This window comes from Alosa sapidissima, chromosome 5 (assembly GCF_018492685.1).
Source record: "Alosa sapidissima isolate fAloSap1 chromosome 5, fAloSap1.pri, whole genome shotgun sequence".
Classification (NCBI taxonomy): Eukaryota; Metazoa; Chordata; class Actinopteri; order Clupeiformes; family Clupeidae; genus Alosa; species Alosa sapidissima.
In genome coordinates this window covers 31,597,157-31,614,133 of record NC_055961.1, presented here as the reverse complement: position 1 = coordinate 31,614,133, position 16,977 = coordinate 31,597,157, and the positions used below count along the sequence as shown (strand labels likewise).

General features: G+C 44.6%; 1 protein-coding gene across 2 annotated transcripts; it reads right to left on the bottom strand.

The window, feature by feature from the left end:
* Positions 1-16,521, bottom strand: LOC121709851 (scavenger receptor cysteine-rich domain-containing group B protein). 2 transcript variants are annotated; one of them, XM_042093489.1, is made up of 12 exons: positions 12,565-12,818; positions 12,292-12,441; positions 11,256-11,288; positions 9,850-9,885; positions 7,227-7,529; positions 6,813-6,884; positions 5,623-5,937; positions 5,301-5,381; positions 4,909-4,998; positions 2,156-2,470; positions 947-1,048; positions 1-504 (listed from the first exon to the last, which is right to left on the bottom strand). In XM_042093489.1, exons 1-12 carry the CDS (start codon positions 12,602-12,604, stop codon positions 188-190), a joined length of 1,854 nt encoding a protein of 617 aa, XP_041949423.1. In that variant the 5' UTR covers positions 12,605-12,818; the 3' UTR covers positions 1-187. The 2 variants fall into 2 exon arrangements, with proteins under 2 accessions (XP_041949423.1, XP_041949424.1); XM_042093490.1 differs by lacking the exon at positions 12,565-12,818 and adding an exon at positions 16,227-16,521 and having other exon boundaries at positions 2-504.
* Between the last annotated feature and the right edge of the window lie 456 nt (positions 16,522-16,977).

Here is a 16,977-nt window from a genome sequence, read left to right as displayed (position 1 = left end):
ATCATATTTAGTCATATAAGTTGTTTTTGCTTGTTTGGTTTTTGTTGTTGAATTGTTTGGTCATTTCTTTCTCCTTGAGGATCAGGGTGAACTTATTATTTACAAATTGTATACAAGTCCAGGTGTCAGAATCTCTCCCCCCACTACCCACTCGACCGTTGCCCGCTGCGCTTTGCCAGGGGCGCGATCACGACAGTGAGCAAGTGACGCCTGCGTCCTCCGAGTGGTCGCAGTTGTGGACGTTCCACGCTATATGGGAGCAGTCGTTGAGGGTGGCCTCCGCGCCCGTGCACTTGAGATTGTCCATGACGATGATGCCGGTGCCCGGGCCGAAGAAGGCCTGGCCCCTGGCCGCTGTTGCCTGGCCACAGCCCACCTGTCTGCATACCACCTGAGCGTCCGGGAGGTCCCACGCGTCGTCACATACTGTTCCCCATGAGCCCTGTGAGAAGAGCTCTACGCGGCCCTCACACTGGTGCTGGCCTTGGACAAGCCGTATCGTACCTAAAGAGAGGGGGGGGAGAGAAAGAGAGGAGGGGGGCATCAAACAGGAGGACTGTATGAACTCATACAGTATGTGTATAAAGTAATATATAAATGGCAGAAACTGTATGGAATCCTATTTCCTCAGCTAGAGGTGAACCTTGTGTCCCACATCGCAGAAAAGAGTGAATGGAAGTTGGACAGACTTCAGTAGACTGAAACAACATCTAAAGCAAAGAAGCATTAGGGAAAGCCAGGATGCAAATTGAGACTCTTAATTGAACAATTGTGAACTCAAACGATTACAGCAGCTAGTGCAGCTACTTACTGGCACTGTCTGCATTACATGCTATCAGATGAAAAGCAAACGGACACTCCCATTTACACCCATATCCTGAAGCCTAATGCTAATCTATGACAGTAAAGCCTGTGTGTTTGATCAAGGAACAGATGGAGGTTTTACCCTGTGGAGGGGTGGTGGTGGGCATCGGAGCCGGAGCAGAGGCTGTGGGCATTTTGAGGGTCATGCCAAAGTCTCTCGCATTCCCAAAGAACTCAGTGAATGCTGAAAACAGGAGATAAAAAAAGATCGCTGTCACCTCGTGCTGAATAGGTAATCCAGAAATCTATTCACCCAGTCACCTCTGACTGATAACTAAAAGCTAGATCATTTTTTTAATAAAAGATAGGAACCTCTGAAAGACCTCATTTACAAGTTTGCTTTGATGCAGTCTATACCAACTTTGTCAGCTGAACTACATTCCACCTTTTTTAAAGAATCGTATACATTGAGCACTTCCATGCATATATGTATGCCCCAGTGTTCCTGTCACGTGGCACTCTTTATGCCCCCACCAGAGCCCAGCTTTTGCCCCACGGGCTTCTGCTGATGCTGATCCTCCCTGACTGTGGCTCTTTATATTTTATGCATTCATGCATTCTGCACACTCACACAGACGCACACACACACACAGACACACACCCACATACACACACACACACACACACACACACACACACACACACACACACACACACACACACACACACACACACACAGCAGCGGAGGAAAGCGGCAAGCGGAGGGCGGAGAATGGAGAGAGGAGGGCGCCGTGAGAACGTCTAAGCTGGGCCTGGAGATGAGAGTGGGCCAGTGTGTGTGTGTGTGTGTGGGGGGGGGGGGGGGGGGGCTGGATACGTGTGTGTGTGGGGGGGGGGGGGCTGGGTGACTGGATACGTGTGTGGGGGGAGGTACTCACAGAGCGGGGAGAGTGACTAGGGAAGTGAGTCATCACTCAAGAGAGGACTGTACCATGGCAAACGTGGCGGGTAGCCAATGGATGCATGTGTGAGTGTGTGTGTGTGAGAGAGAGAGAGAGAGAGAGAGAAAAAAGAGAAAGGCACTGAGTGTGTGTGTACAGTATGTATGTCTGTGTGTGAGTGGCATTGTGAGTGTGTGTGTGAAGGGCATTGTGAGTGTATGTGTGTGTGTGTGTGTGTGTGTTTGAGTGTGTCTGAGAGAGAGAGAGAGAGAGAGAGAGTGTGTGTGTGCGCCTCCGCATGTGTGAATAAGACTGCCTGCTTGCACAAAAACCACTGCATATTCATTAGTTTTGTTCGTGTCCTCATCACAAGATGTCTACAGACCGGTGACGCGCTTATCTTAGCTTACGTGAGCAGATGACGCCAGCGTCCTCGTGGTGGCCACAGTTGTGCTGGAACCAGCCCAGGTTGAAGCAGTCGGTCAGTTTGCGCTCGTTGCCCTGGCAGTCCACATTGTCCAGCATGATGGGGCCCGAGCCGTAGCCGAAGTAGGCCAGCTGCTTGGCGGCGATGGCCGGGCCGCAGCCCAGCTGCCGGCACACCACCTGGGCATTGTCCATGTCCCAGTCGTCGTCGCACACTGTCCCCCACACGTTGCTGTGGAACACTTCCACGCGGCCCCGGCAGCTGCTGTTGCCGTTCACCACGCGGATGGTGGGCATCGCTGAGGGGCAGGACGAGCAGGACATTAAGGTCACTCAAGCCTGTTCATATAGGCCCTGTTTCACTCAAGCCTGTTTATACAGTATAGGCCACGTTTCACTCAAGCCTGTTCATATACAGTAGGCCACGTTCCACTTAAGCCTGTTTATATACAGTAGGCCATGTTTCACTCAAGCCTGTTCATATACAGTAGGCCACGTTCCACTCAAGCCTGTTTATATAGGCCACGTTCCACTCAAGCCTGTTTATATACAGTAGGCCACGTTTCACTCAAGCCTGTTTATATAGGCCACGTTCTACTCAAGCCTGTTTATATAGGCCACGTTCCACTCAAGCCTGTTCATATACAGTAGGCCACGTTCCACTCAAGCCTTTTTATATACAGTAGGCCACGTTCCACTCAAGCCTTTTTATATACAGTAGGCCACGTTTCACTCAAGCCTGTTTATATAGGCCACGTTCCACTCAAGCCTGTTCATATACAGTAGGCCACGTTCCACTCAAGCCTGTTCATATACAGTAGGCCACGTTCCACTCAAGCCTTTTTATATACAGTAGGCCACGTTCCACTCAAGCCTGTTCATATACAGTAGGCCACGTTTCACTCAAGCCTGTTTATATAGGCCACGTTCTACTCAAGCCTGTTTATATAGGCCACGTTCCACTCAAGCCTGTTCATATACAGTAGGCCACGTTCCACTCAAGCCTGTTCATATACAGTAGGCCACGTTTCACTCAAGCCTGTTTATATAGGCCACATTCTACTCAAGCCTGTTTATATAGGCCACGTTCCACTCAAGCCTGTTCATATACAGTAGGCCACGTTCCACTCAAGCCTGTTTATATACAGTAGGCCACGTTTCACTCAAGCCTGTTTATATAGGCCATGTTCCACTCAAGCCTGTTTATATAGGCCAGGTTTCACTCAAGCCTGTTCATATAGGCCCTGTTTCACTCAAGCCTGTTCATATAGGCCACGTTCCACTCAAGCCTGTTCATATACAGTAGGCCACGTTCCACTCAAGCCTGTTCATATACAGTAGGCCACGTTCCACTCAAGCCTGTTCATATACAGTAGGCCACGTTCCACTCAAGCCTTTTTATATACAGTAGGCCACGTTCCACTCAAGCCTGTTCATATACAGTAGGCCACGTTTCACTCAAGCCTGTTTATATAGGCCACGTTCTACTCAAGCCTGTTTATATAGGCCACGTTCCACTCAAGCCTGTTCATATACAGTAGGCCACGTTCCACTCAAGCCTGTTTATATACAGTAGGCCACGTTTCACTCAAGCCTGTTTATATAGGCCATGTTCCACTCAAGCCTGTTTATATAGGCCACGTTTCACTCAAGCCTGTTCATATAGGCCCTGTTTTACTCAAGCCTGTTCATATAGGCCACGTTCCACTCAAGCCTGTTCATATACAGTAGGCCATGTTCCATTCAAGCCTGTTCATATACAGTAGGCCATGTTCCACTCAAGCCTGTTCATATACAGTAGGCCACGTTCCACTCAAGCCTGTTCATATACAGTAGGCCATGTTCCACTCAAGCCTGTTCATATACAGTAGGCCATGTTCCACTCAAGCCTGTTCATATAGGCCATGCTCCACTCAAGCCTGTTCATATACAGTAGGCCATGTTTCACTCAAGCCTGTTCATATAGGCCACGTTCCACTCAAGCCTGTTTACAGTATATACAGTAGGCCACGTTCCACTCAAGCCTTTTTATATACAGTAGGCCACGTTCCACTCAAGCCTGTTCATATACAGTAGGCCACGTTCCACTCAAGCCTGTTTATATAGGCCACGTTCTACTCAAGCTTGTTCATATAGGCCACATTTCAGACCAATCAGACATCTGGAGGGTGGCAGAGCTGTACAGGTGATATTACACTTGGGTCTACTGGTGCCCTTTCATTTAGGAATTACTGTTCAAGATTAACACACCAGACGTCATGGTATATATAGTATAGTATATATAGTTTTTTGATCCCGTGAGGGAAATTTGGTCTCTGTATTTAACCCATTCGGTGAATTAGTGAAACACAAACAAGCACACAGTGAACACACAGTGAGGTGAAGCACACACTAATCCTGGCGCAGTGAGCTGCCTGCTACAACGGCGGCACTCGGGGAGCAGTGAGGGGTTAGGTGCCTTGCTCAAGGGCACTTCAGCCGCGGCCCACTGGTCGGGGCTCGAACCGGCAACCCTCCGGTTACAAGTCCAGAGTGCAGTATGGTCAGGTCATTCAAACGAACTCACTGTCTGTATGCCTAAGCGTTGTGTGAGTTCATTAAAACTAATTCACTGTGATCAGTTCATTAACACTAATTCACTGTAATACAGTTTCTATGATTTTTCTATATATATTTCTATGCTTGTTTTCTGCTACAGGGGCCCAACTACAATGGCTGTCTGCAGTGATTCACTTACGTTTAGCTGTTGTGCTTACGGTTGTTGTCGTAGTAGTTGTAGTGGGCGATGTTGTTGTTGTTGATGTTGATTCTGTATCTGTATCTATGACTGAGAGAAAGACAGATGGTGTTCACAGCCTACCAAATTTTACCACAACCCAAATTAATACAACATGGAAGACACACTGAAAAGATAAGGGATCTGGAGGGGACGGTGGCTCAAGTGGCTCCCTCTGCTGGTGAACCAGATGTAGTGCATCAGTAAAGTTGATGGAGAAACTCAGTTGCCTGGCAATGGGTTTTTCACAAAAACTCCCCTGTTGCTTGGCGATGCCAGATGGCCAGACACAGGTTTTGCATGTATTGGCGCGCGTTTGTGTATTAAGTGTGTACGCCAACTGTGAGCGTTACCTGGAGTTGTCCCGTTAGGAAGTAATATTCTGAGCATTGTGTCTGTGTTCACAGTTGGCACAGTGGTAGTGGACCCCGATCCTTTAGAGTAAAGACAAAATAAATACCATAAAATAATTAATTTATTCCTCTTTCTCTTGATAATGTTTATTATTAAAATGTATCAGTCATTCTAAGCATTATGTGGGATGTGAACAAAGCATGCATGCAAGTATTGAATCACTTAATCTTTGGATGAAATTCAACGAACTTTAATATCAATATTATGTTTTTCACATGTGTTAGGTTGGTGCCAAAATAGGAGTCTGCAGCATCCCCTAACCTTCGCATACGACTCCCGCATCCTCATGATGGCCACAGTTATGGATCCCCCAGCCCAGGCTGTAGCAAGTAGCCAGGTGGCTCTCGTAGCCATTGCAGTTGACATTGTCCAGCAGAATGAGGCCGGTGCCGTATCCAAAGTAGGCATTGGTCTGAGCTGCGATTGCCTGGCCACATCCAATCTGCTGACACACCACGCTGGAGTCTTTCAAGCTCCAGTCATCATCACAGACCGTCCCCCAGTTGCCTTGGTAATAGATCTCCACCCTTCCCTGGCAGTGGTTCGCTCCTCCGACCAGACGGATGGTACCATCTCCTGCAACAGAAAGGGGAGTGACGTCATTCCACTTCTCTATGGTGTCGCACACTGTACAAGTCAGCTTCTCTGAGCTTGAGTGCCATTGTGTGTCATCTTTTATGTCTCATTGGGGCCATTCCAGTTGTTTTTGCATTTGTGATGGGAAGTTGCCAAATTTCAATCATTTCACTTCCTTGTGCTCTTTTTCCCCCATTGGAGTCAACACAGGAAGAAACAAAAGCCATTCTCACGTTGCCTGCTGTACTTTCCCTCGGGAACACGACTTCACCCAATGATTCCGCAATATAAAGATTCAGTGACTAGGCTGGACAGTTCCCATGGGGTATATGTTACTTTCTTTAAAGCCCTTAACCATACAATTCAGCTGTCCCTGAGGCGTAGGAAGGACTGGGGCGGGCAACAAAAGGATGACCTTACCTCACATGGTGTGGTCTGCATGATGCATCCTACCAGACAACCCTTTGAACTTTTGTTTCAGTAACAATACACCAGTCATCAATGACATCAAGCACGTACAGGGTTTTGTTTAGTGTTAAAGAACAGATGTGTTCCACTTACACTCTGAGGTCACTCTTGGCCTGAGAAACTCTAGGTACCCCAGATAGAGCTACTACTAAATAAATAACTGCTATTTAAGTGCTCGTCATTCTCTGAAGTCTCTTTGAAATGTCTTTCATTTCATTTCATTTCAATGCATGTCTAATCAACACCTATCATTTCCATGGATGAATACTGTGAAAAACAGAAAAATATCTTTGATTTCCCCATAACAGAATGGAACGACCCCATGAGAAATGAGGTCAGCCACTTCAGTACTGTACTGCACCTATGATGGGAAGGACCGCACAGACACTTGGGAAGTTGTGACTCACGTAAGCCAACGTTGCGGCGTGACGGGGTGGTCGCCTCCAAGAGTACTCCGCGAGACTCCTGCATGGCCGTGCCTGTCCACAGAGAGGGGGCAAGTCAGTGCCAACATAGCTTTTCCACCATCAGTCAGTCATTTCATGTGCCAGCTGCACAGTGCAATGTCAGGGCAGCATGCTTGACAGGATTCTATATACAAGTCCAAATTAGGAACTATGTTACAGCATTCAGGATAACATGGGGGGGGGGGCACTAGCCTGTCATTCATACAAAGTAACCAAGTTCTGACTATGTTATGACTATGGCATGTCAAGCTACTTTCCCCCCTTATCAACTCCAGCTTAATTCGAAACACTCATTTGAAACTCTCATTTGTCACCTAATAGTTTGATGTGCTTTGTGTGTGTTATGTACTGTACCTTTGCAGGTGACGGCCACATCCTCGTAGTGGTAGCAGTTGTGGATCCCCCATCCCAGGCTGCCGCACTGCGCCAGGTCGGTCTCGCCACCCTTGCAGTCCACGTTGTCCAGCAGGATGGGCCCAGCGCCCTGGCCGAAGCGCGAGCTGCTGCCCACGGCCACTGCCAGCCCGCACTCCAGCTGCCGACACACCACGTTGGCGTCCACCATGTCCCAGTCATCGTCGCACACCGTGCCCCACGTATCGTTGTACTCGACCTCCACACGGCCCTCACAGCGGTTCCGCCCGTTCATTAGGCGCACTGGAGACAAGGGTTCATCAAACAAGTAAGGCTTAAACGAGAGGAAAATATATATTATAGTATATATATATATATACTTATATAATCTTATATTATAGTCATCTGGGTAATCCTTTTATATGGAGAGCCAACTGTCTAACTCTATGTTATTGGCAAAAAGAGTAAACATAATCCCTAAAAGGACATTCAATTTGGCCTGTTCTATTTATATCTTCGTACTGTCTCTCCCCTCTCCCTCCTCTCTCTCCCTCTCTCTGTGTCTTTGTGTCTGTCTGAGTGTGTGTGTGTACATCTGAGAGGATAATAACGTTTAGCTATTGTCTGTCCTTGACTCTTCTGAATGAGCAACAATATAGTTACAACCCAGAGGCACACTGAATGTTACCGTCTCTCGCTGTCTAACCTCAAAGAGCGTGTTACTGTCTGGAAAAATGATAAAAAAAGAGGAGGAAATAGATTAGCGTAGCTCTGATATAATGATAGGTAATAGCCACAAGAATCCTGAAAGAATAGGTCTAATCCCTCCAACTTAAGGCACAAAATCATACTAAATAAGACACATGACTCCGAAGGCTTGTGTAACGTGGAGGGGGCCAAGCACGGCAAAATAAGTAATTGAGGGGATTAGGGAAATTGAGAGCAAGGGGAAGCGACCTTGTTTTTTGTGCCTTGTGGGCCAGAGTGATCTCTCTCTCTCTCTCTCTCTCTCTCTCTCTCTCTCTCTCTTTTTATCTGTGTTTCCCTCCCTCCCACCTTCTCTTCCTCTCCCTCTCTTCCCTCCTTGAGAGATTTCATGTAATGTAATGGTAGGAGTGAGATCAGAGTTTGGCATTAAAATCAAATCAAATCAAATCAAATCAAATCAAATCAAATGTTTATTTGTCACATACATTATACAGGTAGCCTATAAATGCAGTGAAATGCTTGTTCCACTGACTCCAAGACTGTGCAAAGGATATATGTATAGACAAGGAAGAAGAATAAAGAGAGAAAGTCCAAAGTGCAAAGTGTTTAGGCTGCTGTACTGTATGCTGGTGCTCCTGCTACAATCCTCATTTAGAATCCTGATAGCCTGGGGGTAAAAACTTTTCCGCATTCTCTCCGTGTTGGACTTCAGGCAGCGGTAACGTTTCCCAGACCGTAGGATAGAGAAGAGCCAGTTGTTTGGGTGACTCGGATCCCTGATAATTTTTCTTGTTCTCGACTGACATCTCCTTATGTAAATTTCCTGTAGGTTGGGTAGGGCACTTCTGGTGGTACGTTCAGCTGATCTTACTACTATAATAATAATAAGCTTTATTTGTATAGCACCTTTCATACACAGAATGCAGCTCAAAGTGCTTTACATTTGAAGCATGTAACACAATAATAGTCAGTCAGTCATTATCAATCACTTTTCTTCATTTCTTCATTGGGGCCGTTTATGATCCACTCAGCAACATATCAAAAATATAGAAAATGACATGTGATAAGACTGGCAGCCTTAACCCTCTTACCCCCCACAAGCACGCCATATGGCAACTGTGGCAAGGAAAAACTCCCATATTCCAGGAAGAAACCTTGAGCAGAACCTGACTTAATAGGGGGAGCCCATCTGCTTCTGGCTGGCAGCGCCCTCCAATAGCAGCAGATGTAGAATAATCTGAAAAAGTACTCTCTTCAGAGCTTTACGGTCTAGCTCAGTGCTATTTCCATACCAAGCTGTTATACTGCCAGTGATAACACTTTCAATGGTGGTTCTGTAAAAGTTCTTCAGTAGTTGTTGAGGTAGCTTGAAGTACTTGAGGCGTCTGAGGTGAAAAAGACACTCATGACCCTTTTTCACCAGTGAATGAATATGCTTAGTCCAAGTCAGGTCTTCAGTAATATGGACTCCAACATATTTAAACCTCTCTACCCTTTCCACTTGAGAGTCATTGATCATAAGTGGTTGATACATGCTGATCACGCCTGAAATCTATAAACATCTCCTTGGTCTTTGTAACATTCAGGAGGAGGTTGTTTTCCTGGCACCAGTTGGATAACCTGTCTACTTCAGTCAAGTAAGCCTGCTCATTGTTCTTTGAAATGAGGCCAACTACTGCTGTGTCATCAGCAAACTTGACAATGATGTTGGAATCATGTACTGCTGTACAATCGTATGTGTAGAGGGAATACAGTACAACAATGGACTTAGAACACATCCCTGTGGCGCTCCTGTATTGAGAGTAAGGGATGAAGAGATGTGACTACCCACCCGCACGGCCTGGGGTCTACCAGTCAGGAAGTTAAAAATCCATTTACACATTTATTAGTGGGCTGCTACCCAGCTCATTCTTACCTTGAGATTGCATGGGCATTGTTGCGGTGCTGTTGGCTAGACAAACGAAATGAGAGAGAAGGAAGGAGGGAGAGAAACAGAGCAAGAGAGAGAGAGAGAGAGAGAGAGAGAGACTTTGGTCAAAATGATTTGTTGACAGGAGGTTCTTGGCCGTTACTGCACTCTATATCTACTAGCTCTATTTTCCTGTAATTTTAGACCTGGCTTGACACACAAGAGGAAACCAGTTCAGTTCTGGCTGTAGTCAACATGCATTCCGCTAACTGTACACTAACCATCTATGGGAAAGATTGAAACACTACAGTACCAATGGATCAATATCACTTTTACTGTATGTGTGAAGAAACAAAAAAGAATCATTTTAGACAGATATACTAGTGTAAGTAACTGAGGGTGACAAGTGTAAAGGTTGAACATCAGGAAAGGACAGTGAATATACAGTGAATATGACAGGGTTCCTACTCTAGATCAAATGTAAAATTCCAAGAATCTTTACATTTTTAATAGCGGGAGATGAATAAATGGGCATTGAATAAACAAAGTTGGGCTACTCAACCAAGCAGTAAAGCGAATAACCAGACGTACATCAATTCAGCATGGAAATATATTTGTATTCATATATTTTGGCAAGTCAATTTTAAACAGCTACAACTAAATTCCCTGATATTCTGACTTTGCCACAAAAATGATAAAATTCCCTGACTTTCTATGTCTGGAATAGACTTTTCCGAAATTCCATGACCCGTGGGAACCCTGATATGAACACTTTTGATTCTTCTCCCTCACCTTCTGAAGAATTTGGTTCCAAAACGCTATATCCACCATTTTAATGAATTTTCATAAATCATTTTTTTTTTTCATTTTGTTTTCCACGTAATTTCAGTAGAACTGTAATTGGGTATTGCTATTTGATATATCTTTACTCAATCAAAACAACAACTGCAATTTGATTGATATTACCTGAAATACACAATTAAATAGCCTGACTTTTTAATGTTTTTAAAAAACAGAGATATAGCATTTTGGAACCAAACTCTTCATCTGTTAACCACATGGTGAGTAAACTTTGTCTAATGGTATTGCTAGTATTGTCTTGTGCGTCAGCATGACCATTAGAGGGCCTGATGACTTCTGCGAAGTTAATTGAGGTCAAGACGCTCACATACTTCTATAGACCTCGTCCTATATAGCTCTGAAGCACTGGTGTCAGCTTTCACCATCTCACAAAGACAGCAAAGGTGTTTTCATCAACACCCCCATGAACATATAGGTCAATTCACACGCTTTTACTCATATATATATTCTACTCCTATACCACCGTCCCAGGCATTGTGACACGTGTTCACTGGTTTTCTAAGTGAATTAGATATCACAGCCTGAGATATGTAATGAAAATATGAACCTACTAGATGTCGATCTTCTTGTCACTTTGACATCCTCTGCAACAAAAGGGAAAAAAATTATTAGAATTATTAGTCATTAAACAGTAAAAGTATTTGACACTCAAATTAGCATACATGTTTTCTCAAAGGGACACACATTTAGCTACAATAAATTGTCTGGATGCTGCTGCAAGATCCCATTCAGCTGAAGAGAGGGACATTGACCGAGTTTTTCCTTGTCTCTCTCTCAGTTCCCAGGTACAGCTGGTGGTTGTGTTATAAACTGAGGTCCTCTTGTACACGTGAAATCTTACTGAGATGCCTCAGAATGCCTCTTACATGTCACGTCCCCATCAGACCGCGTCCACAAAGTGGGCCACAATAGACAGAGGATAGAAGAGGCTGAGAAAAACTAAATTCCACCGACTAAAATGCCGGCCTTTGACGCATTTTGATTTTACCCCAGAGAAACAAGGCAACCACCCGTTCCCATGAGAACTTATTTGAGGTAAACATCTTCCTATAGCTGAACCAGACCACTGGAAAACATATTTCACTCTTATCTTATCACTGGTCATAGATTATCAGTCCTGTCATCTGCATACAGAGCTGTGATATCATATTAGTAACTGTAATGGGACAAATTGCAGAAACAGATTTTTCATCAGCTTCTTAAAAACAATCAAAAAATGTATATCACTGTGTAGAACTGAAGCCAAAGACTCAGACTGTATATAAGCAATCAGAGAGATATTTCATGATCAAACTCAACTACCTTGAACAGGTAGGTCCCTGCTTACTCTCTCTCTCTCTCTCTCTCTCTCTCACACACACACACACAATCTCTCTCTCTCTCTCTCACACACACACACACACACAATCTCTCTCTCTATCTCTCTCTCTGTCCTTCTCACACACACATATGCTTACAAATATCACAAATACAGTACATGCATAAACACAGATCTAATAAAAGAACCACAATGAGCAGATCCAACATGAATCACAAACCCAACCTTCATACACTTTACTCTCACTCTCTCTCTCTCGATGGACTCACCGAACTGCAGCAGGATGGTGATGGACAGTAGGAGCAAGCAGCTGAGCAGCGAGAGCAGCACCCTGGCGCCCAACCTCCAACGCCTGCGCTCGCACTCCTGGACACGCTGGCCTCGCATAGCACCCAGTGAGGAGGAATCTGCCCAGACACCTGAAACACACACACACACACACACACACACACACACACACACACAGATAATGAGTTAGTATCATACTCACATCGCCCAGCAGCACCTCCATCCTCTACTCCTAATTTGTTGTTCTTCTGCACCTGTTTTGTGCATGTTTCGTTGCTGTTTCTTTCTGCCCATCAGCCCCAGGAGCTGCCTCAGAGCACCCTTTAACAGTCCAGTGGCGGTCAACTCCAGAGTCTGACACTTACTATCATTGTAGCGCTGCTGTCAGTGTACTCATTGGATTTTTTTTTCACGAGGACAGAGTACTTCTGAAAACCACCACCACTACCACCACCACCACCACCACTACCACCACCACAACAACAACAACAGCAGCAACGAGGACCAGTCTGAGCCCTGCAGCAGGTTGGCAGCGGCCGTACTCAGTATTGATAGTGGAGTGGTGGCAGGGGAGAGTAACGTGGGACAAGGGAACAAAATGTTTTTGAACGATCATGTGATTGGCACCAGTGGCAGCAGAAAGGGTTTTGATGGTTCTCAGAGCTCTCTCTCTCTCTCTTTGTGTATGTATGTGTGTGTGTGTACGCACATGCATACAGTATGTGTGTCTGTGTGTTCATGGGCATGATTGTGTGTGTGTGTGTGTGTGTGTGTGTGTGTGTGTGTGTGTGCGTGTGCGTGTGTGTGCGTGTGTGTGTATGTGTGTGCGTATGTGTGTGTGTCCTCGTGCTCATAAGTTTGTATCAAACATAGTGATTGATTGACGATTGACACCAGCTTCACTATGGTGCTCCATTTCCCCAGGCCTGACTGCCCACTCCCCTTACTCACCCTGTACACACAAACACACACACACACTCACACACACAGACTCTCACACACACACACACACACACACACTCACACACACACACACACACACACACACACACACACACACACACACACACACACACACACACACACACACACACACACACGCACTACACCATGATGGCAAAACAGTTAGGGGAACTCCAATTCAAGCACACACAGAATTATTTTATGTACTAATTCTGCCACGCTGAGTGCAATATTAATCCATTGACATACAGGAATTATGGAGTGGTACTTGGTATTTGGTATGTGATACTGGTACCCATACATGTGGTACCCATACACCAAAAGGCAGACCAAAACCTTACTATTAAAAATGTATTTCATTTCTTTTTTACTACAAATGTTTCATGAGTAGTAATTGAACATGATTGGAAAATAAATCCAAAACACACTTTATGAATAATGTTACCATAAGGATAGAAAACAGATGACATTGCAAACCATGACATTTAAACACCACACCAGGTTAAGTTTGAAACTAGTTTTTTGCCAAACTTGACATTTCCTGATACACCTTTTCCACTTTTGGAGTGTAAGATTCAACAACGGTAAAAAAAATCAAACAATGACCTATCTTTCCTCTAGAAAAAAGGTTATTTTAGTTCATTACCAATGCGTTTGCATTAAAGTCATATAAAAATAAGCTGTTTACATCAGGCCATATTCTTATGTCCTTGTTTCAAAGACAAAGAACATTCTGTCCAATTCTGCAGTCTCTCAGCCATCCCCACAGAGAAAGAACTCTCACATGAAAAATAAACGCTCGCCTCACAACAAGTATTGATCTTTGAAACTCTTATGGCATCCACTAACCAAGATACATTTCATATCTAAAATAAAAACCAACATTTGCCTGTGAGAATGCTTTGACTGTGAAAGTAATGAAATTGTAGGGGCGCATATCAGAGGGCATTACATTGCCCACACACTGTTGCACAGGTGCAAGGCTAGGCCATGCAGCTTCCAAGTACATCTGCTTAAGAATTTTAATTCCTGGGAATTACTGTTGGCACGGACACGATTGGTCCATTGCGTCTCCTGACCAATCTCATTCTGTTTCTAGGAGGCATCAACAGAGTATGATTCGTGTCACCAAATTTGTTATAAAAATGTTAAGGTCACTCACACGACTGACCATTGGCCGGAGAGGAATTGTGAAAACGTTACTTAGATGTTATAATTCTACGGGGAGATTGTGAGGGCCGAGAGAGGCTTGAGGTATGTCGCTTTTTCTGTTTTCCTAAAATCCCCTCTGACCTTACCCTGGAATGTGCACCAGGGTGGAGACGATGCTCAGGATCCCAGAGTGGGGAGAGAATTTGATATTCGCCGGGCGGAGATAGTGGACATTCCGAAGCCCGGGGCACACAAAAAGACATTTCTGCTGTCTGTGGTCCCCTATCGTCGGGGGCTAAACGCTGCTTCCTGCGAATCTGTCACTGGCATCCTCCGAAACGCTTAGGCACCTGATGACACCTGAGGGGCGCCTCCCGTCTCTGCTGCACAGGGTGGGGAGGGGAGCGCCCGCAGAGGGGTGGGAAAGGCTGAAGGAACGTGGACCATGGAGGGAGTTCTGCTAAAAAACCCATCCTGCGCCTGCCGTGCCTACTGTGGCCTATGACAGCATTCCCATCAAAGATATTCACCACACTTCCCACCATGCAATGATTCAAAAACTGTTATTACATCTATTATATAAACTATTTATGGTAATAAACAAACATCATTAGCATTTTGATGTTCTGGAATATGCCAAGGGATAAGACAATCATGCTTTATCATACATGATTTTAGAATATTGGGCAGAGCTAACACAGTCTGGAAACATACAGTAACCACTACAAAAAAGCATGAATTGCTTTCATAACTCTCTCATAAATCTTCTTTCCCCTGCATTACCATGTGGTATGAGGTGGCTTAGCATGGACACTGCAGGCCCCTGGCGTGGGACTCTGAGAGCAAGGCACAGGAGAAGGGCCTATTGGAGTCATTGTCAGTCCAATTAGGTGCTGCTGGGGAATTTTTAACACGGGGCCGAGCAGCACACTCACCGCAGCGGCCGTCCATTTGCGTGCCACCCTAACAAACCGCTCCGAGCTCGGTGGACAAATGGCTCAGTTATGAGGCATAAAAAATAATCTGGTCCCCAATGTTGTGTTTTTCAATACTCCATTCATGGCTGGATGTAGCGTGGATCCGCTGGGGAATAATGTCGCCTTTTGTGTCAGCCCTGCTTCCCCTCCCTCTTCTCTCCTCCCTGCTCAGAGAAATGGCTGAAAGATCTCGGCCCCACAAAAATACCCCCGGAAAAAGTGGGAGATAACTCCAGGCAGAACACTCGCTCACACATTCTAGGCAAAGGTGAATCTCTTTTTTAATTTGAAATCTTTATTTATTATTTCTGTCAGTGTTTCCAATAGGCCCTTGTCAATCTACCAGCTTATTACATTTTTTTTTATATCTAAGCAATCAACAAAAATACAAAATAGACCAAGGAAACTTTCAGAAATTGCCACCATGAAGCATATGTCAAATTTAAACACATATTTTCAAAGTTATAACAGTAAAATTGTTTCATGAATGCACCTAATTGTTTTTTTTAATTATTTGCCATTGGCACTATGTATCAAACACATCAACACCTCTCATTACCATCAACTTTACCTTTCAAATTTGAATATATATATATATATATATATATATATATATATATATATATATATATATATATATATATATATATATATATATATATATATATACACACTTTAATTTTTTTTTGTCAAAACAACAACAACAAGACTATTTTAATCATACACACATATAAATCCTTTATCAGGGAAATTCAGAGTAGTCTCTGAGTTTGGAAAAATCACAAGCTCCAAAGAGCAGATGTAGAAAAACATGAGCAGCATACCTGATCAACAGCTCGGCTGCTTCCTCTCACCACAGAAATTAGATAATTTCCGTGGCAGAATCTATTGGAGTCTTCACCTCTGATCTGGAATTTCACAGGACAGTTTTCCAACTCTCACAGTAAAGCCTTGGAAGTTTGTGAGGACAAATAGTGAGTTAAAAAAAACAGTGATCCAGCTGCACAGTTAGCAAGTCTTTCATCTCCTTCACCTGTCGGTGACTATAAATACCTGGCTTCACGCTAAAGTATTACGCAAAACAAAAAGACAAGAGCATTGTATGGTAATGTCCTGTTGCCTTGTATCTTCCTGGTGTGCGTTTAAAAGAATACGAACAGGGGGGGAGAAGAGGTGAAAGCCAACCCTTCACAGGTAGCCTGGCATCTCCAGTTTCAGGTAGCGCGCACGAAAGGTGCCGCCTTGCTCATCTAAAGGAGTGTACAGTCACAGGGACATGAGGCGGGGGGGCATGGAGGAGGGATTGGGTTGTGTGTGAGTCTGGAGGGGTGTGAGGTATGTCATTCTCTTTCTGCCTCTCTCTCTCTCTCTGTCTCTCATGCACATTCTGCTGTGTGTGGGAGACAAATGCACAGAGAGAGAGAGAGAGAGAGAAAGAGAGAGTCTTTCTGACAGTCAATGTGTGCATACCAGTACCATATGTGAGTGAAAATAGGTGTTATATCTTCCCTGTTTGATTGTTTTTGCATGAGATCACTGCCACACCTGGGTATAAAAAAGACTCAACTGGACAAC

What these genes read in the sequence shown, in the direction of transcription:
- LOC121709851 (XM_042093489.1), bottom strand. Translation starts at nt 12,604, where the DNA reads ATGGGCAGAAAGAAACAGCAACGAAACATGCACAAAACAG. An exon ending in ACGAAACATGCACAAAACAG is followed by an intron (nt 12,442 to 12,564) that starts GTGCAGAAGAAC and finishes TGTGTGTTTCAG; the next exon opens with GTGTCTGGGCAGATTCCTCC. An exon ending in CACCATCCTGCTGCAGTTCG is followed by an intron (nt 11,289 to 12,291) that starts GTGAGTCCATCG and finishes CTTTTGTTGCAG; the next exon opens with AGGATGTCAAAGTGACAAGA.